We start from the raw sequence: 27,285 nt of genomic DNA, 5'->3' as shown, positions 1-27,285 counted from the left end.
GCGGCCCACCTCCAGTGATGTTAGTCTGGGCATATTCTTCATTCATTTTCCTCTTGACCGCCCTGCGCAGATCGTACCACCTGGCTTGGCATTCATGCCTGGTCCTTCGGATGGGCGCAACAGCATTCACCTTATCGACAATCCTCTGCCACATGGCAGATTTTTCATCTATGCTGGTCTGTCTGACCAATGTTCCAAACAGCTGTGGCTCGACTCTGATGACTTTGTTGACAAGGAGGTCCAGCTCCGCCATTGTGAACTTTGGATTCTTGTCTGTGGGCATGGTGTGGGGTGTGGGTGTGGGTGTGGATGGTTGTGGGTGTGTGGGTGTGAATGTGACGGTGTGTGTGTGTGAATGTGAAGAGGGGAATGTTTGTGGAGGAGGTTGTGTGAAGGTGTGTGAGTGAAGGTGTAGTGGAGGTATGAGTGATGTGGAGTAGTTTCTATGTGGAGTTGTTTCTCAGTGGGGTCTAGCAGCAGTGGGTCTGTTGCAAAGGCTCATGGGTTGTGTGTGTGGGCCCTTTTTATTGGTCCATTTTTGGGTGTGGCTGTGTTTGAATTTTGGTGGGTGTGTTATAAGTGGTGGTTGTGATTTGGGGCCTCTGTTTGCCTGTTTGGATGTGCCCGGTCAGTCATTGGGATGTATTTTGTCATGTAGACGTGTTTTGTGGTGTTGTGCGAGTCGAATTGACCCTCCTTGTGCTGTTTTACAGTGTCCTGGTTCTGTAAGAGTATTTTTCGCGTAGGTACGATCCGTACATACGCGATGCTGGGTGAGGGTGCTGGGGTACGGTGTTGGAGTGCCGCGCGTACATGCAGTGGGGGTACGGTGCGTACAGGTGCAGCCCTGGGGTACGGCGCGTACATGCGGAGGTACAGCACGTACATGCGGGGGGAGTAAGGCGCATACATGCGGTGGGGGTACGGTGCGTACACGTGTGGCCCTGGGGTACGGCACGTACATACAGAGGTACGGCGCGTACATGGGGGGAAGGCGCGTACATGGGGGGGCACGTCCATGGGGGAGGGCGCATACATGCGGTGGGGGTACGGTGCGTACAGGTGCGGCCCTGGGGCACGGCGCATACATGCGGAGATACGGCGCGTACATGCGGGGGGGTAAGGCGCGTACATTCGGTGGGGTTACGGTGCGTACACGTGTGGACCTGGGGTACGGCGCGTACATGCTGGGGTACGGCGCGTACATGCGGGGGTGATGCACCTACGGGGGGGTACAGTGCGTACACGTGCGGACCTGGGGTACGGCGCGTACATGCGGGGGTGATGCACCTACAGGGGGGGTACGGCACGTACAGGTGCGGGGCCTTGGGTACAGTGCGGACAGGGGGGATAAGGCGCGTACATGGGGGGTATGGCGCGTACATGGGGGGGTACGGCGCGTACAGTTGCGGGGCTGGGGTACAGTGCGGACAGGGTGGTGTACGGTGCTGACATATTTGGGGGTGTGGGGGGCTGTACGGCTCATACACGGGCATGAGTTTACCCATGTACATGTGTGCTACTTCGTTGGCTCTGTACGTGCCTTTTTACGCGCGATTGTGTATGCGGACGGACGGTCGGGATCGTACTTGCGCGCTCGGACTTGTGTTTTACGATTTGCACGTAAAAAATGTCCGGCTCACTCTCGTACACTTTTCCCGACGATAATCGGACGTGAAAACTTTCCGACGCACTCTCGTAGACTTTTCCCGACGCTATTCGTAGTTATTTTTCACGGACAAATCGTACTTGGCCGTTTGTACGGTGCTTCTACGACTCGTACGTAAAAAAATACAGATACGGGTCGTACGCAAATTATTTTTACCAGATCGGAATCGGCACCAAAGTTGTGAAAAACGACACCTTTAAAAATATTGAATGATTCTTGAAAGAACTACTACTGAAAAAGTACATAAAAATAAAAAATATTTAAATTGTAAAAAATGAAACATTATACTGAGAAAATTCAAAATTAAAAAACCTTAGAAATTGAGCCCACCAGCAATCTCCCACAGCCCAGATTAGAGAGGGGAATATGCACATCTTCTGGTGCAACACCCTTCTTCTTTTCTGTTTCTCTTTGTTTCTTTCTGTCTGCCTATCTCCTCTCAATCACTTTCATTGGTAGGGTAGGACAGGGAAAAGAGGAGCAGCCACCGGTTACCTGTATAATGGGCAAGAGTAACCAGTTTGTGTTGCTACCCCGCGATGGCAAAGCGATGTCAATTGTATGTGATGAAAATTTCTTAATAAAATACTCTGAAATCAAAAAAAACAAAGGTTGCAGGGACATCAGTTAGGAAATAGAATATTAAAAAATGTAGAAAATCACTGAAAAAAAACAAAGGTTACAGGGATTTTATAGTTAGGAAATAGCATAAAATACCATAGAAATTTACTGAAAAAATCAAGCATTTCAGGGACGTTATAGTTAGCCTGAGATTCACTTGTAAACAACCACAGAAATTTAGCAGTTATATTTAGGTAAGTTAACTATAAATTACACCCACGCAAAGCACTGCTTATGACCTCACATATTACATAATTCATAACATGGTCAGTGACATCACTGATGACATCATCCACAGAACCACTCAGATACCCACTTACACCCCATGCATCTCATGTACCCCTCCCACACAACCACAGACATACCCATTCACAGACCTAACCAAACACTCACACACCTATTCAATGATTATACTGGCACTCATACATCAACTTACCCATACAGCCACTAATGCAACCACTAACTCACATATACAGCCACTCATGCAGCTACTCACTGACGAATATAGCCACTCACACATCCAGTCATACAGCCATACAGGCACATATACATTCACATATCCATACAGCCACTCACAGACTGAATCAGTCAGCCATACAGCAACTCATACACCTACTCACTCACCCATGCAGCCACTCATACACCTACTCACCCACCCATAGTTACCCATGCACCCACTCACTTATACTAACACTTGTACTCACTCACCTATAAAGTTGGTGAGAGAAGCACATACCCTCCCATACAAATCTCTCCCACACTCACTTACTCGCATAGCCATTCACTCAAATACTCACTCACTCATTTACTGACTTACCCATATACCCACTTACACACAGAGTCACTCACCCATACAGACACTTATATACCAGCTTAGACACCCATTCAGCCATTTGTGCAACCTCTCATTCACCATTTACAGCAACTGACACACCCACACACTGACCCATACAGACACTCATTTGCCCTCCCATTCACCACAACAGCCACTTACACACCCACTTACTCACCCATCCAGATACTCACAGAGCCACTCCCTAAATCATACACCCACTGAAAAACCCACTCAGTCACCCATGGAAACACACAACCATTCACTCAAGTATACAGTCTATGATATACCCACTCACTCTTAAATACACCACTTGCATACCTACTCCCTCACCCATACAGGCACTCTCACAGCCACATACCTTACAATATATGTTTAGCACTCAGTAACTTTTGGAAAACACTCACAATCACTGGATGATGTTATCAGTGATGCCATTCCAGATGGCATCTGTGATGTCATCAGTGATGTCACTGACCATGTCATGAGCGATGTAATATGTAAGGTCATAAGCTGTGCATTCTGGGGGCGCACATTACAGTTAGTTCAGCTAAATATAACTACTGCATTTCTCTGGTTTTGTACAAGTCAGGTGTCAGCATAACTATAAAGTCTCTTTTTAGGCTTTTTATAACTCTATTTCCTAAATAGAACTTCCCTCTAACTTCCCTGTAAACTTTGGTTTTTCCAGTGAATTTCTAAGATTTTTTTGAATGCTAATTCCTAACTTTAAAGTCCCTGTAACCTTTGTTTTTTTAAGTGAATCTCAACTACCACCACCTCCAAAACATATAACTGAAAAATGGATTATAACCAACACATTAAACACAATTACTATCTAAATGACTCTATAATAGCATGTATAACTCCCTTAATATCTCTATAATACAGTGCACAACTCTTTCAGTGGAATCTGTTACTGCATGCGTCATTGTAGCAATAAGTCTCTTTCACTGTATACGTGTTCGAGTGGATCTGTGAGGCAGTACAACAGTCTATCAATTGTTCTGTAACAAACTGTGTGACTGTCTAAGAGCATCTATGAGTAGGCATATCAGTGTCTGTGAGTCTGTGACTGTTGATCTGTGAGTAGGTCCATAAGTGCGTTTGTGCATTTGTAAGTACGTTTATGACTGTCTGACTGGCTCTGTGACTAGATACATGAGCATCTAAGTGGGTGTCTGAGTGGGTGAGTAAGTAGGTACCTGAGTGTCTGTGTGGGTCTGTGAGTGAGTGCATGAGTCTCAAAGTGGATCTATGACTGGGATTGTGATTGTCTGAGCGGGTGTATGGGTCTCTGAGTGAGACTGTGAGTGGGTGTGTGAGTCTCTGAGTATATCAATGATTGGGTGCATATATCTCTGAGTGGGTCTGTGAGTGTGTGTGTGAGTGACTGTATGGGTGTGTGAGTGTCTGGGTGGGTCTGTGAGTGGGTGTAAGCTAAGCCTAGGCAAAGCACTATGCTACGCTTGCATAGTTTGCTCTACTTCGCACTACGCGAATTGCACGTATCACAGTGCAAACACACGTAGCATAGTGCAGCGGTCATATTTTGCTTGCTCGTGGTCCTCAACGTCAAGTTGGCGACTGCGAGCAAGCAAAATGACATCCCGGTGAGACTTTTTCCCCGTTCGCGATCAGCAACATCAAGTTGCCGATTGCGAGCGTGGAAAATAAACCTCCCGGTGAGCTTCTCAACGTGTGGAGGTCAGGTTTCTCATTGCGAGTGGTCGCTTATGCTCACGTCCGCTCGCGATGAGAAACTACCAGTCCGCGTTGAGAAAGCTGCCGCTCGAGTAGAAATCTACTCGAGCGGCAGAAAATGACCGCTTGCACTGTGCAAGATGCAGTTTGCACTGATTGCACAGTGCGGACAAGCATCCGGCACTGTGCAATCAGTGCGAACAGCATCTTGCACAGTGCAGTATGCAGTTTGCGAAGCTACGCGTAGCTCGCGTAGTGCGAAGTGCACTTCACGTAGCTACGCATAGTGCTACTTCTCAAACTACGCCCAGGGTTAGTGTATGCGTGTCTGAGTGGATCTGTGAGTGGGTATATGAGTGTCTTAATGGGTCTGTGAGTGAGAGCAAATGTCTTTGTGTAGGTGAGTGAATGTGTGCATGCATGAGTGTTTGAGTGGGTCTGTGACTAGGAGGGCAGGTGTCTGAGTGGGTTTGTGAGAGGATGTGTGAGTCTTTGAGTAGGTGAGCAAGTGGGTGTGTGTATATGTGAGTAAGTCTGTAAGTGGGTATGTGAGTCTGAGTGTTTGAGTGAGTGGCTTGGTGCATAAGTCTCTGAGAAGGTCTGTGACTGAGTGTGAGTGACTGTAAAGGTGCGTGAGTGGGCATATGAGTGTCTCAGTGGATCTGTGAGTGGGTGTATGAGTGCCTCAGTGGGTCTGTCAGTGGGTGTGTGAGTGTTGCAGTGGGTCTGTGAGTACATATGTGAGTGTGTCTGTAAGTGGGTGCATGAGTCTCTGAGTGGGTCTGTACATGGGTGCATGAGTGCCCAGGTAAGGCTCTAAGACGGTGTAAGAGTCTCCAAGTGGGTATGAGAATGTGTGCATAAATCTATGAGTAGGTCTCTAAGTAGGAGTTTGAGTCACTGAGTCGGTCTGTACATGGGAGCATCACTCTTGAGTGAGTCTGTAAGTGGGTGCATGAGTACCTGAATGGGTATCTGAGTGGATGTATAACTGTGTGAGTAGGTATCTGAATTGGTGTATACATTTCTGTGTGAGTTTGTGAGTGCTTACATGAGTCTGTGACAGTGACCGGCAAGTGTATACAAATATATATCATTATTACATTTTCACCAATATTCTTGATGACGCTGCGATAGTCGTGACATTCCTGTGATGGTACATGGGGGCCAGGCTGGCAGTCGCGGCGTCATCCTGAATAGCACATGCAATAAAAAACAATTTTGGACTCATAACTTGTGTCACTAATTCCCCATACCTCAAACATGATGTCAGAGTATCTCCACCATTATCCCTTTTGTTAGCTTTGACACAAATTTCCATCCCTGGGAACCGTTCCCAATAAATAAATGGCAGCCTTAACTTTCTGTTCAGGTTGCGTCCAGCTAATCAGAGCATTCCCGTTGGCTCGTGCATTCACGATTTACCTAAAAAACATCACATTTTAACAGTGATCACCACAAAACCGCTTCAAAATATATGCAACCAGAGATATCACCATATCGTTCATTTTAATTTCTCATCAAGTATTAAACGGATGTATACCAAATAACAACAAGCATTGGTAATGCATTGGTTTTGCCTATGTGATTAATATTAATATTTTTTTTGTTGTAAGTTGTAGCTTAGTGAGCAGCTGTGCAATAGAAGTTACTAAAATCCTGTTAAAGTGTTATGCCTTTTGTATTTAGAAAGGCAATATGTTGTGCATTCCTACGAGTCATTAAGATAATACCAATTGTAATTGTGAATCTGTGTAAAAGTGTGCAAAGGAGGAACTCAGGTCTCAACATATTGACAGTGCTAAAGAAAATGAAGTGGCCTGGAAAACATTAATTTTTCAATTACTTATATTAAACAACTGCTCACTAAGCTACAACGTACAACACAAAACTGCTTATTATTAACCACATAGGCGAAACCAATAGCTTATCAATGCTTGTTTGGCATGTAGCTGATTAGTAAAGACAGGGATGATGTGGAAAATATATCTGTTCCTCATTAGCCCACATTGAAAAGGGACTGTCTCATTGGTTTGTTACAGGATCCTTTCTCAAGGGAGTGAAGTATTGTTTTACCAAAGCCAGTGATACAAAATGGAATATACAAACATAAATTAGTTGTATAAATCCATTCAAGAGTTTGCTCGATTGCTGCCTCAGAAACTATAAATGCATGTGTTTGTCTTCAATGTGAGGCACACTCTGGGAACTCCACTGTTAGAGCATGAGCAGTAAAAAGAAAGTCTTCTCTCAATAGACATACATCGTAAATATTATTTATAATACTAACTTCCTTGGGCCTGCCATCTTCATACAGGACAGCAGAGTACCAAAATGTGTTATTCTTAGTCTTACTGTACCACAAGATATATCGATGAGAGGGAATTATTACCAACAAAGCAGAAGATAAGTGAACTAGAGACAAGAGTACAGACCGGATAAACTCAGCTACCATAACAGAAAACCATATATTACAAGGGAAAAAAGGTAATGCAAGGATAACAGGAATTAAACAAAAATGTAATCCATTATGCTTTGCACAAGTGGGTTTGTATCCCATTTCTCAACCCTCTTATTAACCCCCTTCATGGACCAACTGAGTCTCCTTTTTTTGCAATGCATAGATGCATACTACACATCCCTGTTAAATAACTTGGAACTGTATGAGCTACATAAACAAAGTCACAGAGAGAACATGCTACTCACTGATATCACTGCGTCACTAGAGTGAAAGTAGAACAATCTGCTATGGCTTTTTAATTAATTAGCCAAAGCAAGTGCCAATGATGAGTACGATTAGGTAGCTCTGAGCACCTGCCTAGCAGAAACTAGAAACTGGATCAAAAACAATATTCCAACATAAACTAAATGTGTCTTACCTCCGAGTGTGAGCAGCATGCTATTCGGATAAAAAGTGTTAGCATTGTAGAACACAAACACAACCAAAAAATTATTAATACTGACTGAACCCCGCAATCTTGACGCCTAGCAGGTCGAGAAGGACCTCCTCTCGGTCCATGATATCCACCCAGTGGGGAGACAGCTGCTGGATGCTGCACCAATCCTAGCTGGTGTACTGCCTGCTCTGGTGTACCATACACCAGCAGCGCTGACGCTCCAGCCGGGGGAATCCACTACTGGGCCTGCTGCTAGCATGTAGAGGAGGTGGCGCAGCACAAATAGAAACAGTACTGCCACCTCCTCCTCACCAAAGATAGTGGGTGTTGCACACCTGAGCAGCAGAGCTGTCAGCAACATAGCCACCATGACTCTGCAATGGCACTGGGTGGGTTAAAAAAAAAAAATAAGGAAAACGAGGTGAAGGGAAAGAAGGAAAAAATAAGGAAGTATTGAGGAAATAAACAAAAAGTCACAAAAAACAGAGAATTTTCCCAAAACCATAATATACACAAACAGAAAGACACACACTAATAGAAAGACTAAGAGTAAGGAGTAGATTCGTTTTAAAGCGGGAGGATTAAACATGGAAGAGATAATACATTTTAGGACCAGCACCATAACAGAGAGCAAAAAAACAAGATGGCAACGCCCATGTGGGTCATGTGGTGTCATTCGCATTTGATTTAGAATGCGAGAACGCACATGAGAAGAGTGTGGTGCTGTTTGTGTGCGATTTAGAATGCGAGAACACACTCTGCGTTCCGATTGTCGGCAAACTCTACCCGCCAGCGGAACTCTGCGTAGTGCAGCAGAGTTTTTTGTGACCTCCACCCTGGCCTAATCTAAACCTGCACAAAGGAGCCCAGAAGTAGCCCAGAAAACTCGAACTTCCCAGAGTAGGTGGGCAACTTAATCATCCAAATCCATTAGGGAGAACCTTGTTACATGCCACGTGCAGAGGTCAGAGGGACATGCACGTGACCACGAAAGCATCACCCTTCCCCACTAAGCCCCTAAAAATCACTACTCATCTGCTTCCCTTTACTTTGCACAATACACGTGAAGGTCAAAAGGATACTCCCTGCACCTATAAAATGATACACACAAGCACATGCATTTAAAGGAAGCAGCCTGCAAAGAAAATGAACTCCTTTTGGGGGGAACCAACGTACCCATAAAATAATGCTAAAGCGTCTTAACCTCACCAATCTCTAAAAAGCACTACCACCTCCTTCCAGGGCCCCACTAAAAAGATTCACACATAGAGAAACTACAGAATATTCCCCTACAAGGAAGGAACTGGAATTTCCCAAAAACTGTATAACGATACATGATTTTCCCCAGCTAACATGCAGCCCACAGCTCTCATGCAACAGGTCTGCAATCGAGCCATATGTGCAGCATCATGACAGGGGCCCACCACCCCTTCAACTGAAGCGCCCAAAAGGACCTCAACGAGGCCAACCACTCCAGAACACCGACTGCAGGTTGCCTTTATGGACTCTTTTTATAAATAGGCTCCTTTTTTTAACTAAATCAAGTCAAGACACCCCTGGGTGCCCAAACGACAGACACCTCCCCTACAGACCATTCCAAATAACCCAGTATTTTGTAAAGTGTGAACTAATCACCACACCTCACTATCCTAATACCTACGAATGTTTTGCAAGTTACGTGCCTAGCATTGGTGCTCCCCCGCTCCTTTGAGGCCAGAATTCTGCATAGTTTCATGCAGCCTACCTCCACATTCTTACAGCTCTTGCGTAGGGACCTCCCCCACCTCACTTACACTTACACTGAACCAAACACTAGCATTCCTCACGCACTGCACGGTGCACTCCTACACAACACATGGTATCAGCACATGCCCCCTTGACACCCAAACCATGAGCAAGTTGTGTTACATATGTTCACTGATTCCCCACAGCTTAGGAGCAGACAGGATTTACTTATCCCAAGAGATAGTCCCCCAAAAATCAAAATGTCTAATCCACCTGTACCTATGTAGGATTAGTGCCGAAGTACAACCCAATAGAGTAGAACCCCACAGAGCGGTAGTAAACATCACCCAGTATGAGAGCAACCCCATAGCACTATACCTTTTTACCGAGCATAGTGACCTTTAAACCAAGACAGACATGATGCACAGATGGGGCACTCTAGGGGCGGACACTGTTTGTCCTGAAACTTAGTGGAAAAGAGGTTCTTTTAGGTAGCAAAACCAGTGCACAAATACATCCGCTTACGCCTCCATCTGCGGTCCCGGGAGGGCCATTAACATATTTAGGGCAGCCTTTGATAATGACAAACTCCTGATATGAAATTCCAACGCAGGGCCATCCACCTTGATGACGCTAGGGAAAATGAGCCCTATGGGAGGGGGTCAAACACCAGCAAAGATACCCCATGCCAGGAAACCTGGGAAACTGAGATATATAGGTACCCATGGTTTCAAGTGAAGAGGCCACCCCTAATTTTACAGAAACATACAGTTTATACTTTGCATTTCAGAGGCAAAGCAACAATACCACTCTGCACTAATGAAAACTTTGAAGCAGTGATGTGCATTCCAGACCTGCAATGGGGCACTTTGACGTTGATTAAATATTACTGGAAATGCAGAAACTTTGCCTATGCATAGCTCACCCCTGGAAGGCAGGGCCTCTGCAGCCTTGTGAGTATACACACTCCAACACTGGTCATCCCCAGAGAAGTTTTGACTGAGTTGTTCCAACATCTGCAAGCGAATAAAACAACTCTGCTGCATCAGGCTCAAAGAAGAACTGCTGACTATGTTGGCTGGAATCAGTAGTACAAGGACATTCCAGAAGACTTCTGACTGTTTACTGACACTCAGGTGAACAAAGGAGGATCCAAACCTTTCTTCACCTTACAAACTAAGGCGAATGCTCTGTGGTTACAGATAACCAGGTCGGAACTACTGAAGATAATCAACGACACTGAGCTCAAACTAAACACTATCAGGTAAGAACTAGGAGTTATCTGCCTCATGGTGATGCAACATCGGTATGTGTTGGATGTGATGACCGCAATGGAGGGTATGGTTTGTGCCAAGATTGGTGCTTCCTGTTGCACATTTATTCTTGGAAAAGAATTTGAAAACAGAACCCTCACTCTGGCCATCCAAGCACTGCATCATCTACAAAAAGACATGAATAAGGAAGGAGGTGCCCCGGAGCAGACCTGGTTTCATAGTAATTTTTTCTGGCTCCCCCTATGGGACACCACACTGTGCACATCATTGCTTTCGGTTGTCATTTTTGTACTGTTATTGTGTTGTTGCCTAAAAGTGAGAGGTTCCTGCTGTAAGAAGGCAGTCCTCAAATTAGGTAGTATGCAAATAGCTAGAGAAAGGATAGCAGAAACAACAGAAACACACCCATCCTTCAATATAGTGACTGTCATGACATAAGAGAAAAATTATGCCTTTGAAAATTCAACTAGAGAGGGGGGGTTTAATATCGATAAATATGATGTCAATATACAGGTAATAATGTCAATATCGGTAAACATGATGTACATATATGTCATGATATATGTACACATAACAGTGTTAAAATAGGTAAATACAATGTTGATGTATGCGTTGGAAAATTCACACATAATAAACAGAATGCCAGTAAATGTGATATCAATTATTTGTATACATAATAACAAACTTGTATCATTGCTGTAAAATTCACCCAAGTTAACCTTCCCATCAACCCCAAGTCAGAGATATACGTGGTCAGGCTGGCCCTGTGACCCAAATTCAAGCCTACCAATTTCTAGGCCACAGTGGGGTAACACTTAGCCTGAGGACAAATGCGCAGAAAGGGAAAATGTAGCTCAATCGCATGGATAAGCAGCTACACCACGAAAAGTTCAAGGAGATTTGCCCCAAAAACACGTTTGCCCAAAGGCGGTGTTGCGAAAATGTCACAAAGTCAGATGCCACATGCAGTTAGAAATACTCAGCTAATCAGAACACAGCATGCACACTGCGTGCAGTGATCATGTGCTCCTCATGTCGGACAGCTGGACAGATACATACAGGACCACATTGACTCCATTCAAAGTCGAGAGCCACCTATCCTTCCTTATCAGATGATTGAATTTATGGTTTGTTACTAAGCCCGGATTAAAGTGCTGTACAGGAGTGTGTAATTGGTTTATTGTACTTCAATGACTGTTTAAACTGGTGGCCAAATCCTCTGTACGCAGAGACAGTCTTCAGGCACTACTCTGAAGCTGCTCTCCTGGCCCCGGCATTCAATTAAACTAACGTGTGCCTGTTTGGACAAAAGGTAAATTCATATCCCAGCAACACCTCTATCCTACAGGGGCTTGACTGAGCAGATGACAACGATGTGTAGATAATTCAAAGAATGTCATAACTGACTAATCGAATAGTTGTCGTAGAAGCCATCTAATAGTCAACATTGCAAACCCTATCCAAATATGACTTTCGGCAGTGCTCGGCACAGGCACTTAATTGTGAACACCGGCGCTTATGAAAGTCTACCAAGGGTGGCGCAGTATGTGTAATTAAGACATGAGCAGACAACAGCAGTTTATTAATTCAATATATAGTAAAAACAATTAATTCCTGTTATGGTTATAGCTATGTAGGTATTGTTGTTGGCAGCGCTGGCAGGAGTAATTTGGCGTCAGCTGCAGTGGCTTACTGACGAGGGCCCTGGCAAATATTTTATCAAAAATTAGGCACTGGTGTAGTAGACACACTAATCTGACACAAAACACAGTTTGTGACCTGTTTCTTTTGACAGTCTCTCCCACTCCCTCCCCACCAGCACAGAATGTCACCTATAGTGAGTCATTGTCTCCTTTGGTAACTCCTGGCTACGACCCCTCTGTCTCAAGGGCTCAAATGAAATTTAGTTGGAAGCCTTCATTACATACACCACCCAGGAGATTACTCAATAAATAGCTATAGGCTTTTTTTCTGAACTCTCACTGAAACACACAAGAGTTTAGTAATCACCTCTGAACAATGTTGCTTGCGTGGATGCCTGATTGGGGTGTTTGTTAAATGGGATCTGCTAGTGGCACCCAGTGCTGGATTATAGTGACGGTTGTCCCATCCCATCAAGGTTGTTGTAACCTTCACTCACTTCCCCTGCATGTGTCTGCCTTGCAAGGCATGGCAGAAACTAGGTGGCATATTTATGGGAGCCTTGCATCGTGTTTGCATCATTGCAATGATACAAGGCTCTGAGTCAGATTTATGAAGCCATGCAAAGCCACCCTGCGTGGCTTTGAGGGGACTCATAAATCTTGAGTACGCCAATGTAGCGCAAATCGCTTTGTCGCGTTACTCTGGGCAAGGGAGGCTTTCTATGGGCATTGCGGTGGGTGTTCCTATGAAACTCCCATGTTTTTTGACTCATTTCCAGATTTAAAAGGACTTGTAAACATGAGAATGCATCAAAATCTTACGAGGTGAGGCACAATTAATAGAAGAACTAGCTCTATTTAACCTCGTTTTTATCCCTCTTTCTATATGTGCCTCATTTTGCAGCACACATAAAAAGAGTAAAACGCACAGAAACAATCCTGCTGACAACACAGCCACCCTTGCATCATGGTTCAAGGGTGCCCGTGTTGGTGCTAGTCTGCAGAAAAGGCACCGGCACCTGGGGAAAGAACGGGAATGCATGCATGTATAAATATAGTGCATTCCTGCCCTTTCACTTTAGCAGAGGCCACAAATGAGCACCTAGAAGGCATGCACAGCATAGCGGAAATCAAGCATGGAAAAATGTCTTTCCCCAAACCTCAAGGAAATATCCCTCTTCCACAGGAGCTATGTTCATTTTGTTTTTGCCTAGTCATGTTCTGGAGTGCTCCAGAGTAGGGGGAGGTGAACAGTTTACCCCTTCCATAGCCATGGAGTGCCCTTTTCATGTGAGGGAGGAACCCTGAGCCTCTCAGAGTGACAGATCCTGGGACTTTTACCAAGTTCTTAGAATGAAATTTCAAGTACTATCACTAAATTATAACATGCTGGTTGTTATTGCATCACATTTGTTGCACCTCTGCCTCCACTCAGGATTTGACATTGATGGCTGGGAAGTCGGTGGTGAAACAGTGTTGGATTAACTCCACTGCCTTCTTCTGCCAAGGTCCAAATAGACCCGTAAATGTCAGAATGGTCTATAGTATCATCACATTATTATTTCACATAGTGTTCATTTTATTTCCTTTAATCTTAGTTTCAGTCCAAGAAATTAATAATAATATATGTCCATTTTTGTCATCTTTTTAAAATGTATGGAATCTTGCTTCTTCTTACCTGCCAGGGTAGAATGTCATTGATGTTGGCACAGGTCCTGTTCACAAAGGGTCCTTGCCCATATGTACAAGAGAACAGATCATGTAAAGCATGTGCTAAGGCATACACTGCCACATAAGCATGGTATGTAAAACTGAGATCATTGAGTTCAAATAGAGATAAGGCCTGCTTATCCACTGCCTGCTCACCAGAGCACAGCACTGCATCTTCTCCGTGTGCCTCTGTATACATTGTTTTGGTGTTATTTGTCTGTGACCATCTGCAGTGGAAGGCCTGACTCCAGAAGGATTCAAAGAATACATCATCTTCAGAGGTGGACGGATGTAGGGCAAGCAGAAACTCTTCAAACCCTGGCATGCGGCCAGCGTAAGGTGCAAGCCCTAGCGTCCCATTCAAGATTCTCCAGACCTGCTTTCCAAAGAGCCCTGAAGCAATCAGAAAGCTTGCAGAGAAAACCCAGACTTTGCTGGTAACATTCAACTCATGAAGGGTTTCTAGAAAGAGCTTGACGTGCACCTCTTCGCTATGAACAATAATCACTGATGCTGAATGATTCTTGATCATCTTGACCAAGCGGAGGACCTTTTCCTTGGGATGAAGCAGGTGAATCTTCTCCATAAAGGCCACACAGCCTCCATTCTCTTCAATCTTCATCTTCATGTCCTGTCCTCCCTTCAAACCTGATTCAGTTTCAGAGATGATCATACCCAGCCAAGTCCAGTTAAAGTACCCCATGAGTTGTGCCAGGGCTGAGTTCTGGAAGTTGTGTCCAGGCACTGTGCGGAGGAAGGACGGAAACAGACGCTTATCACTGAGAGTGGAGAGCAAAGATGAGTGGCTGATCTGGCAAAAGTGAAGTAATGTGGCAATGTTACTTGAAGAAAAAAATATTTATTTTTAATCCTATCACACAGAGTCAGAATCACATGATTGATCATGCTATGTCATATAATTACTGGTTTATAGACCAACATTGAGGGGTCCCTAATTGAGGTGGGTGAGGGGTTGAACAGGAGCTCCTTTCCCCAAACAACATGACTACAACACCATTGCAACATCTAAATCACCGTTGAAGGTGAGATACACCATCTTGCTAAAGCCAGGCAAGAGTCAACCTGTCATGGCCACATGACACTGGTATGTGTGCCAGCCCGTCTGAGTCTCAGGCTATCCTATTTACTGCAGCACTAAGTGGAGCAGCAGTTTTGCTCCTGCCTCCTACCACTACAACATGCAGGGGACTTGATTAACTAGGTCAAGCAGCAGATCTCTTCCCTCCCAACACAAATGCAATGGCACTGCAGCATTACAATCAGCTTCTAGAATTAGGCACATTCCACCCAGGGCAGTTTAGGTCTGCCATTTTCGCATTGGCTGCATGACAAGGGAAGTTCCCAACTGGCCTACTTCTTGCAACATGCTATGGAGTGGCGTACTGTGTCCCAACAATTGTGTTCAGTATGCAAGAGTGTTGCCACTGTTTCTTATGTGGAGGTCATATGAGTAGGTCCTTCTCTTTGTCCGTGAGATACAGAATGAACCACCTCACAACCTTTAACAAGGATTTTCCAATGTATGCATTCCTCACTTATGCAGAAGATAATGGTCCTCTTGCACAAGTGATGCATCCATTTTGTAATTCTGGCTAGCTATGTTGTCCCTGGCAGCTACTCATAATAACTGGAATGCACATCTAAATGTTGATATTTCTCTGTTTAGATGCCAATATTGTTCTTGTCATTTTTAAGCATCATTTTCAACACTTTCCAGAAAGGGCTTATTGATTTGTGCACAAAATGCTGGTCTATGCACACGGACTCCAACCCCTACAGTTCTAAACCTGGTACCTACATCAGCTTTGTAGTCTGAATTCTGAAACCTATTAATCTTTAAAAGATTTTAGGGTTTTCAGAAAATGGCCAAACTCTTGTCTCACAGAGAAGCAAAGCCTACCCCTACTGAGTAGATTCCCTCAATGTCCCCACTGATATTCTCTCCATCACCTAGTAATCCACCTATAAGTGGCTATGAAGAATAGAAGTGCCCAAATATTTAGAAAGTTTTGAACAATTGGGGAAAGATAATCCGAATTACTTTGAGGTGTAAATATAGTGGGACATGAACTTTGCTTTTGAGGACTAGGTGGGTTACAATGGGGTTTTAAACTATTGTATAAGACTGGGAACATTCCCCATAGAACGTTCAACATAGAGGATGTTATTCCCCTTACCTGTGGAAAGTGCAGGACCCCTAGGATCCGGGCCATTGGCACACTTAAGGCTGAGAATGTTTCTCCAATGATGCCCGCCAGTGGAGGGTGGGTTGGACACCGGTACCCAGGAACAGACCCGCTCTTTCCAGATAGTAGTTCTAAGGTCCTTTTGACAGCGCTGTTCTCAGATGTGCAAGAATCAGAAATGTGAAAGCCTAGGGTGATGTTTGGCAATAAACCTGGACATTGGTTGATTTCTTGAATGGCAAAAACCATTGCGAGCACGTCCCGGTAATACCGTATGTAGAAGCTACAGGAGAAAGAATCAGAGACCTATCAACCATCCAGTGACTAAGGTGTCATTTGTTTACATTACCGGACTGAGATACAAATGCACAACTTAATTGATAACATCCAATCAGTGGTGGTTCTGTAGAGGAAGAACAAATCTATGCCAATGGAACACCAAATTAACAATGCCTTCTATTTTTCTTCATTGCTCAAAAGCTGAAATATTTTTAAGGAAAGGGATCAGTTATGTGTGAGTAATCTGGTTCTGAAGGTCCAAGTGTGAATACAACTCACAAAACACTCTTAAAAGGTCATTGTCCGGTCAGTCCTTTTCTTTAAACAGGAGAAAGAATTTAGTACGTACGCAACTGAATACTATGCACAAAAGTACAAATATTTACAAGTCGTCGTGGAAAAAACAATTGGAAACCATCCTTAAGAGTCCTTGCAGAATAGCCAGGGTGCAAATCATTTACCGTAAAAAAACAGTGAGCAACTGACCTCCTAAATCTAGTCTGTTCGAGTGAACTGAAATGTATCTAGTGCAATCTTTACAGAGCAAACCCTGTATCTTGAAACAGTAACACTGCTGTATGTGCAACTGGCAAAAATATAAAAGCTCTTCACTTTTAAAAAGGCATGCCTACTGGCTTTACTGGGTAATTTACAATTTCCACAATATGCCTAAAGACTTTGGCAATTGCACATGAACTTTACCAAACATATATAGCATTTGATTTCACCATGTACAGATAAATGCAATTTTCATTCATACTTAACATTCCTACAGCCTTTAACATGAACATTTCTTTCTTAAATACAATTTTCCTAGTATCCACCACTCACCTCATAACCCCATGGATCCACTTTCCTGAAACCTTCTCACCCTAAGTATTCTGTTCTTCCTGGGTACCCACTTCTTCTCCCTGGGAGACAAGGGTGAGCTGTACAATTCACAAAAAGTGTTGGCAATTTGTGGACCAACGTTTTGCAAATCTATTATCATTTTGCAAACCAACTTATGTTTGATTAAACTGGTACACAGATATGGTCCACATATATGTTCTACGAAACTCGTCCTCAAAATCACCCTTCAGAGTGGGTCCTAATTCAACTTACCTCATCACTATCCATGAGACAGGTTACAATTTCCGACTTACTCCTATCAAAAGTCATCACACGGATGGTGGCTTGTTTTAGTCAACAGACCATCCTGACTGTGAGCGCATTCAAATAAAGTCGTTTTTTTTTATGCATCCCTTTTTTCTTAAAAGGAAATGGGTCTGCATTTAAGAAAACAAGTCTATTTTTTTAAACAAAGATTGTTTCTTTATTGAAATAAAATCCCTGGAGGCTGCTTTAAAAGAGTCCCAAATGATTTGGGGAGATATAGAAGGGGTCTCATTTTCAGTAAAGAAAGTAGTGGCAAATGATTCAAATTTGTGGGTAAAATTAGCATCTAGAAGAAGAGAGTTGTTAAATCTCCACCTTCTGGTGCCTTGTATAGGAAAAGAGAGGTCTTGGCTTAAAGTAACTGGTGCGTGATCAGAAATTAGGATAGAACCAATGTCAGAATGTATAATATGTTGGGTGAGTGATTGTGAGGTAAAAAGATAGTCTATCCAAGATTGTGAAGAGTGTGCTGTGGAAAAGAAAGTGTATTCTAAAAGAGGGGGGTTACATAAGCTCCATGCATCTACCAATGATGGTTGTTGAATAGTGGAGGTAAACTGGGAGAACATAGTAGAAGGGATACATTTAGAATTAGATTTACGATCAATAATCGGGTCCATAACCATATTACAATCACCACCAACCAATAAAAATCATCTTGAAAGGACATTAATTTGGATAAAATATTGGGCCAAAAAGTGACAGCTGGAGCAGTAGGGGCAATGAGATTAAAAAGGGTCATGGGGATATTGTTAAGTAATGATGAGACAGAAACCCATCTACCTAAAGTATCTGATTCTTGAGTGACGATCCACAAGTCAAGACATTTATGACATAGAATGATAACGCCATTGCGATGACCTGTGCCTGGGGAGGCAAAATCATTTCCTAACCATAGTCTTTTAAGTTAAGGAATTTCTCTATCCACAACATGAGTTTCCTGTAATTAACCTATATAACAGTTTAAATTCGATAAATGAGATAAAACCCTCTGACGTTTGACCGGGGAACATAAACCTTTAACGTTCCATGAAACAACCTTTAACGCCATTTATAGGAAGCAAGACAATATAAACATTGCATAACAATAAGCATAACAATTAGAAAGTGCAAAACAAGAAAATAAAGAATAGCAGTTATGAAAAGGGATAAAAGAGTGAAAGAAAAGAGAAAGGTAGAGGAGAGAGAAAGAGAGAAAGAAGAGAGAAGAAAAGAGAGGAGAAAGAAAGAAGAGAGAGATGAAAAAAGAAAAGTGTATCGATGAAAAATGAGAGAGGAAAAAAAGGGTGAAGAAGGTACAATAAAGCAAGAGAAATAAGTACATTGAAGAAACAAAGCAAGATAGGAGATTCAAAAACACACAGACTCACTAAAAAATAAAATAAAAGGATGAGGGTGGTGAAGCCACATAAGGAAAATGGCACAACTAACTGGGTGACTCAGGGCAGATCGGGGAAGAAGGACATCATCCAGAACAGACCGGGGATTACATAGATTATATACGCAAAATAGGTACACCTAGTGGACAAAAAGAGAAAAAAAAATATGACTAGTGAGAGGTACAAATAAGGTATGCTAGAAAACATGAAATAGGCTGAGAAATAAAACAGCAAAATATTTTAGACTGAAAAAACACAAAAAGGAGAAAGCAGGTATGCACCATATTTAACATTATATGGCACATTCCTGTGCTCTGCCTGTGCTGGTGCACAAAGAGCTGCCTATCTCCAAAGCAGGCACCCTTGCACAATGGTGGAAGGGTGCTTGCATTGTAGGTGGGATTGTTCTTGTGCAGGAAAGGGCTCCTTGAGAAGGGCCGTGACACCTCTTTTTTTTTATTAAGCACTGGTTATATGATTTAGGCAGCAAACATGTCAGGGCTTGGCTCTTGCACAAGCTTTAAGATCCGAGCCAGACCCTTGGCTCGGCTCCCCTTTTTAATTTGTCGGTTCACCTACCTCAAGATTAATCAATGCAGCTGTTGAAGTGCATTAAAAAAGTATTCATGATGCTATGGGGGCTGGGGTCATAAAAGGCTAAATCAAAGGCATGACTAAATAGAGCTAAATATTCCATAACTATTTAGTTGATCTCTTCCAGTCAGGTAAATACATATAAAATACCACACACCTTAACTGAAAAATAAATAAAAGTTAAACTAATCAGTCTGAAATGCACAATTTTAAGTTACGAAACCTGTATTTGTTAATGTGATCACTACAGAGGTATATGTGTGCAACACGAGGTGCACAGAATTGAATCCTGTTTGGGGCAACATAAAAAAAACGGATGTGTATTTTAGAGCTAAGAAGCCATTGAAAGGAAACAGGCATTACACACAGTATAATCTAGGCTGCCACAAAATGCACATATGAATTCAGATGAAGATAAAAAGGACTTCTAAAATATAGATTTCAGTGACACGCAGATTGTACCTAGTGAAAAGCTTTTTTTATAACTGTCCATTAAAAGCCGGCACTGCACAGCTCATTGCAGTACCTCACAAAAAGAAAGTATCTTGTCATCAGGAAGGTTCATTGACTCCATCAATGAACGCCTTCCAAGCAGCCTATTACATTTGCCAATTAACCAATTGCAGACTTTTGCATTTTTTGGAGGAAGCAGACACCCTGACAAGAAGGCTTATTTCTTTTTATTTGAACTGTCTGCCTCTCCCTCCGGAATGCAGCTCAGGAGACTCCCTCCCTTGCATGTCAGCAGGGGAATATCAATTGAGGAAATGAACTGTTGTCCTTTAGCTGAGAGGGTAAAATGATGGACAAATGCCGCTGGTTAAGACATCTATCTCAGACAACTGATGTTAGGGCTTAATTATGGACAGTCTGTGAAAATGACGGATGCTTGGTCACCCTTACTGGCCACAGAGCTTACTGCTGGATAGGTGGAGACCAGTGATCGTTGGCGTCCCCATATGGGTGCACCCGACATCTGAGCTCATCACCCTCTTAATTAACAGCAGCTTCACTCTAGTGGTCGGACTCCTTTCTTAAGGAGGGGTCTGTTTGGTGGGATAGCAGTAACGGAAAGTAGACATCCCTCACTCTGCAAGCACACAACATAACCACACGCCTGGGGCACGAGCCGGTGTTCTCACCATGATGTGGGATGATGTGGCATGTGAATAGGTGCTCAGCAGTGAACTCACCCCTTGCACTCCGCTGGCGATGGTTCCTGGCTAAAGGGGGCTCCGGGTGTTGTGAACTCCGAGTGCACGGCCAGCTGCCCCCCGACGAGGATGTCCCCATCCCGAGAGTAGTAGGACTCCTGCATCCATTTGGAGCGTTTACACATCTTGAAGGTTCCTTCAACAAAATGGTGAAGCACGATCAGTACCGCCAGCACCCACCGACCCATTGAGCCAGACTGGGTCCAGATAGCAAGCTCTGCTGAGGGGATTATGACAGAGCAATGTCAAACATGTAATCCAATGTACAACTTTACAGAAGATAATTTACTCAAGCTCTTAAGGAAACTGAAAGAAATAGTGGATTGAAAATCAGCATTCTGCATTAAATTGATGCCCACTTGTGTTGTGATATTTTCAACACTGTTTACTGTCGCATCCGACAGTCTTGACTGGCTGTCGCGCTGGGGCCTGTTAGTGTCAGGACTTATAATGTCCTGGAAGGGGGATATCCATGGCTGACGGGGTATCCCTGGGGACAGATACTTGTTTAGAGCTTGTATAATTACAGTTATCTGATGATAACAGTGTACACAATAATGGATGTGTATTCTATATTTATCACAGTATGGTTATCGGGAGCTGTTTTAGTATTTGCAAAGTACGCAGATACCAGCATGGACAGTAATTGATTGAATTGGTAGAGTGTAACAAGCTCAAAGTTTGTAAAGTTGTCAAGTGCCAAAAAACATCTGGTGAACGACTGCTCTATTAAGTAGGTTTAACATAGCATAACATAACAATTGGAAATGGTGCTGCTTTCTTTAGTCAAAGGGTGCTGCTGATGCATAAAATAATTTCTTTATGGAACACACATCCCTTGGTATGAAGTGTCTGCAGCTGCTATGTTAGCCTGCCTCCCGTCCCGCTTGCGTAATTGCTGACGCCTGAGCTACCAAATTTTTCAACATGATTTAGACAACTAAATTCCTGCTTAAAGGGTTCAATCAAGGAAACAAATCCTTTTAACATTGTTCGTGGAACACCAACGGCCTTAAAACCCTAAAAAGAGGATCAAGATACAGTAACCTTTTCAAGGAATTTTGATGGTTTAATGTTCCAGGAAACATGGAATATGAAAATGGAGCCCCTCATTGGATATTACGAGTATTCGAACTTTGCATCCCATACGTGAGTCTTTGGTCGCGCAAGTGGCGGCTTATCTCAAACCACCTATAAATGTTTATCTAAGTCCAAAATAACTCTGTCTAGACATCTCAATTTACTGTACTATGAGAAGTCGTCAAAATTCTGTACCATGACCACCCACCCAATATGCTAATTATCCCAGGAGATTTTAATACCTGCCTCCTCACTAATAAACGCGCTAATAAACCAAGCAGAGCGCTGACACAGATGTGCCGTTCCCAGCTCAATAAATATAATCTTATGTTAATACAGGAAGATGTCCAAAATCATAAGAAGAGTTACCCACATTAAAACAATCAGGTCAACTTTCCATTATTGATTATTCCATCATCTCAATGGAGTTGACATCCTCCTTCTACGATTATCAAGTGATTCCCAGGATAGAAAGCGACCACAACCCACAAACAATTTTGCTGGTATTATCAGTTGCCAACGTGTCCGAAGCAAGATTTATGATAGCCGAGTCAACGGCCTTTAGCCTGAAAATGCTAGTGTGGAACTCGAGAAACCATAAGGAAATATGTGAATTTCTAGAACCTGCAATTGCTAAGGCGCTAACTGAGAAAAGACAAGGGAAGTGGTTGATATTTGGCCCTGTTTGTGTGCTTCCCTTTTGGATCGTTTCCCTTCTTCAACAACATCGTAAGGGTCCATTACGAGGCCTAAAAAATCAGAATGGTATACAAATAGGCTACTTTATCAAAAAAGAGAACTTAATAGAACAATAAGAGTGACTTTTAGAAAAATTAATGGAGCCCTAAAAACCTCGGAACTTCACAAACTTAAAAGGCTCGGAAGGGTCTATAAAAATGAAATATGGAAAGCTAAACATACGTACTATGAAGGAATATGGACTAAGCTGCACTTTTCCTGCAAAACTAAAAAATTGAATTTATTCTGGGGCATAATAAACAATCTTGAAAATGGCAGCGAAAGAGCGCATAGCACTAATAATGCGGAATCCTGGTGGGCGTCATTTATTTTCAATCTATATGGAGCATCCCCGGATATAATGTTTAACAATAATGCTGTTCATGAAAAGTCAAGGCCGTTGAGCAGAGAAGATGGTGGAACCCGTAGCAATGCTCAGTATCGCATTCAATCCGAGCCACAAGTTAATGAGAGATGACAAAAAGAACAAGTAAAAATGTCAATAAGCGGGATTAGATCGAATGGTGCGCCAGGCCCTAACGGAATCCTAAATGCAATTTTGAAAGCAAAGCTTGATCTTTGGACAAAGATTTTATCAACTTGATTTAATGACATATTAAAGTTAATATGGCCCCCGAGTCATGGAAGGGAAGCATAATACAGCCAATTTTCAAAAGTGGTCCACAAAACAATCCAGCAAATTATAGGCTAATCGCCCTAACAGACTTGGAGGCAAAAATCATCTCAGCTGTTTGCTGAATGATCTGGAAGAATGTGCCGCAAAAGAAGATCTAAATCCAACATTCCAAACTGGCTTTTGAAGGGGCGAGTCAACGACGACAAACTTGACCTTATTGACTTTATTGGCCGGAAGAGCAAAGTCTAGAAAGCAGAAGCTATATATTTGTTTTGTCGACCTTAAGGCCACTTTTGATTTTGTACCCCGCAATGTACTATGGGCCAAGCTATCTGAATGGGGCATCCCAAATCAATTGCTCAACATGATTAAATTGCTATACACTAACACATGGGTCCAGGTTAAAGTCGGAGACAGTAGATGTACAACCCATCGATTTGAAACTAAAAGCGGTCTTAAACAGGGTTGCGTCCTGGCACCTTGCCTTTTTAATCTTTTTATGGCCGACCTACTGTTATATTTTTAAAATGTCCACTCACCTACTTTCTTAGGCCAAGATATCAAATATTTACAATATGCAGATGATACTGTTAAGGCACAATGCCATAGGTTTAAGATTAGTTGATTAATTCAATCACTATATCTGCTAATGGTTTACAAATAAATACCAAGAAGACAAAAATAATGACGATTGATTGTAAAAAATCAGACAAGACAATATGGAAGATTAATGGGTTACATATTGAAACTGTGAAATACTTGGGAATCACAGTGAATGATAAATTGTCTTTTAAACAGCATTTTATTAACCTAAAAGCGAAAGCTACCGCCTTGTCCTTTGCTTTTAGAAAGTTGAGAGATACGTTGGCATGTCCAAACCATGAGCATTCACTTAAGGTCATGAAAGCGAAGCTGATTCCCTCTTTGGCCTATGGTTCATTGATTTGTCAAGGGAAAGACGCGAAAATCCTTGATAACCTACAAATAAAAGTTTTTAAATCTGATTTTAGGGTCCCAAGGTATATTGGGCATGCCAATGTCAGATTGGAATTTGGTCTGAAAAGACAAACTTTGTTAAGGCAATCTGCCTTTTTAAATCGTTATATTCTTTTTTCCGCTCAGACCAGGGCACCCTCGCAAACCAATGTTGGCAGGAGATGATGAGGTATGAGCATGCTAAGAGCTGGAGAGCTTATCTAATGGGGAGTTTAAATAATTTCAAGTCTCCACCCTTTGAAGACGAAGTCAAGAGCAAAGTGGTGTACAAACAGACAATAAATTGATCAGCTACCTTTCTATTGATTCTTTTAGATAAGGATGAGCTCGCCAAAAAGAGTCACTTGTGGTCAGTCATTAACTCAAAGACAATGAGTTCTTCCCGAGCAAAAGGGAATCAGTATCCAAAATGAGAATAGCGATTATGCAAAGATAGAGTCCTATCCATGGGTATCAGAAGTGTTCTTCTTTATTATCTCTGTTGTCAGGATCTCCCCTCAAGGGTTTTGCAAAGAAAATCGTATTTTACACACAGACCAAGGATGTTTGCAGCCAACACGTGTTTCGTCTGAGGGCAAATGGCCCAAACGACTTCCTCAGGGCTACAAAGCAATAATAAAAAACGCTGATCAAACAATGGCTTATTGCTAGACACATAAAATCTGATTTAGCAGCAACACCGAAAAGTGAGATGTTTCAGAAAATAATATAAGATGACCCAAAGAAGTTGGGAATAGGAAATTATGAGACTATACCCAGTGAAAAACACTATAATCCCAATAGTGTATCTAAATAAATTGAGAAAGTTTTTGTGAATAGAAGTAGAAGAGAAAAATAGTGCATGAAACCTATGTGATAGTGTCGTCCATGGAAACATAAACAGAAACAAGAGTAGGGAAAAGTGAAAAGATAATAGAATGAAAAAATAATAAATTAAACCGAGTCGCAAACCCAAGTTATGCATCTCCTATAGAATCCTAACCACTCATGGGAGGCAAACAGGATAGGATAAGTCTAGATGTAGAGATTATGAAAACCACTCCAATCTCCCATATTCATGTCAAACGAAATATACAGTTAAGTATAAGATTATTGAATCTTTATAGGAAACAGCAAACTGCAAATAAATGACAAATCGCACTCACCAAAAGAAATGTATATTTAGCACAGTAGTGTGTGATATAAAGAGAATTCGTCACAAGCAAAATAAGTAATTCAATCAATATTAATCGAATTCTGAAAGGTAAATAAGAACTAATATTAGAACAATATATATAAAAGAGCATCAATATGAAAGCAAAAGAAGAAATCGTAAAATATCAAGGGGATGCCATGGTTAATATTGGGGCTCCGCATCAATAATCTAAGTTCAGTGATGTTTATCTTAGAACAGAATGCATCAAGTACAGAAACGAATAATAGAAATACCTCAAGTATAATTCCAAGGATATGTCCCAATCGGCGTATACTTTCAATGAAACAATAAATAATGTGTAGATGGAACATATATACCAGTATTATCGTAAGTCATAATTTGACAAAAACATACCTCGACAATGTTTCGTTAAACAAAGGTTATGTACCCTCTATTCAATCCCACAATACTTGCCAGTAGCAAAAAAGTTTCTCAATTGGAGAAAACAGAACGAACTGTAACAGTGGAATTATTTATTTCAAGTACAAGTCTCATTTCTAGTAAACGGAGAGTGCTCCGATAAGGAGTCAAAATCAGATGAACAAGCGAAAAGGATATCCAACTAACATCATGAGCCCAAATATGAGTCAACTACGCAGGCAAAACACCATTAGATAAATCGACAGTATATCGTTAACGAGTGTTCATGTGCCCTCAAAATAAAACCGCAGCACATTACATTACCATAGGGCAAGTCTCCAAGTCGGACGAGACATTCATATAGAAGATAAAAGTATCCATTCAAAAAGCCAAAGTGTCATACCTGATGAAAGGAGAGTACTCCTGTAAAGTTCTGAAGTCAGGTACGAGTAAGTAGACGGGTGCCATGATGGTCCCGAATATATACGGACTGACCCCAGCGTTTGCATCACTGGCAGTTGATTAAAAGAAGGACTCTCGGGGGGGCGAGTGTTGGGGGTGTTGCTTTCATCTGAAATGCATTTCAGTTATCCTATTCTGATTAAAATGTCAATGGCATGATTGTTCATTGCTTGGTCCGATACCTCTGGGATACCGGGGCCGGCGTCATATGTGTCCGTTGACGAATAAACACAGTTTAAAAAAAAAAAAGAAGGACTCTCAAAGTAAAACATACAATATGGGGGTCGCCATCTTGAAAGGGTAAAAAATAATAAAAACCACAAGAATATTTGGATACATAACGTATATATATACACAGCAATAATTACAAAACTCCAGTGAGTTTCCAGAGTCAAGTGCAAATAAAGAAGCAAACGTCGTGATTGTCCTAAAAGTATATATGGGCTAGCCGCTACGCTTGCGTCATTGACAATCGATTGAAAGAAAGATTCTAAAGTAAACCGTGTGTTTTGTGAGTCACCATCTTAAGAGGATAATGAATGGTAAAGACTTGATAGTAATCGGAATGCACAACATGTGTGTGTGTAGCAACAAATTGTAAAAAGATCACGGATAACTAAATATCCATGTTATTATAGTATATCCTATTCCTTAGGTGAAACAACTCATCAAATAAGAAACATCTAATGAGAATAAAACCTGAATCATACTGCAGTACACAAAAAATTGTGTGTCCAGGCAGCATCGAAAGACCACCAGTGCGTCGCAAAGTACAGTCAGTAAAAAGCACAGTGGAGAAAGAAGAATCTTCATGTTTAGAGGAGAGGAACCACCTGTGTTTAGGGTTCAAGGTGTAACAATGAAAATAGAGCCAAACGTCCCAAGAAGAGAGTCGGACATATCAAGATCAC

At 42.3% G+C, this 27,285-nt stretch overlaps 1 protein-coding gene across 2 annotated transcripts in view; it reads right to left on the bottom strand.

Moving 5' to 3' along the window:
• Nucleotides 1-26,566, bottom strand: part of LOC146808518 (vomeronasal type-2 receptor 26-like) — a 251,490-nt gene extending 224,924 nt beyond the window's left edge. Inside the window, exons 1-4 of one of the 2 annotated variants that reach the window (XM_085620640.1) lie at nt 26,316-26,566; nt 20,886-21,042; nt 17,393-17,490; nt 16,274-16,565 (exon numbers count right to left, since the gene is read on the bottom strand). In XM_085620640.1, coding sequence (XP_085476766.1) covers nt 16,274-16,565; nt 17,393-17,397 — 297 coding nt within the window. In that variant the 5' untranslated portion in view covers nt 17,398-17,490; nt 20,886-21,042; nt 26,316-26,566. The remainder of the gene's footprint in view (nt 1-16,273; nt 16,566-17,392; nt 17,491-20,885; nt 21,043-26,315) is intronic. The other variant, XM_085620639.1, reaches the window with a different exon arrangement.
• Between the last annotated feature and the right edge of the window lie 719 nt (nt 26,567-27,285).

This window comes from Triturus cristatus, chromosome 8 (assembly GCF_964204655.1).
Source record: "Triturus cristatus chromosome 8, aTriCri1.1, whole genome shotgun sequence".
Taxonomy (NCBI): domain Eukaryota; kingdom Metazoa; phylum Chordata; class Amphibia; order Caudata; family Salamandridae; genus Triturus; species Triturus cristatus.
This window is presented reverse-complemented; position numbering and strand designations above follow the sequence as displayed.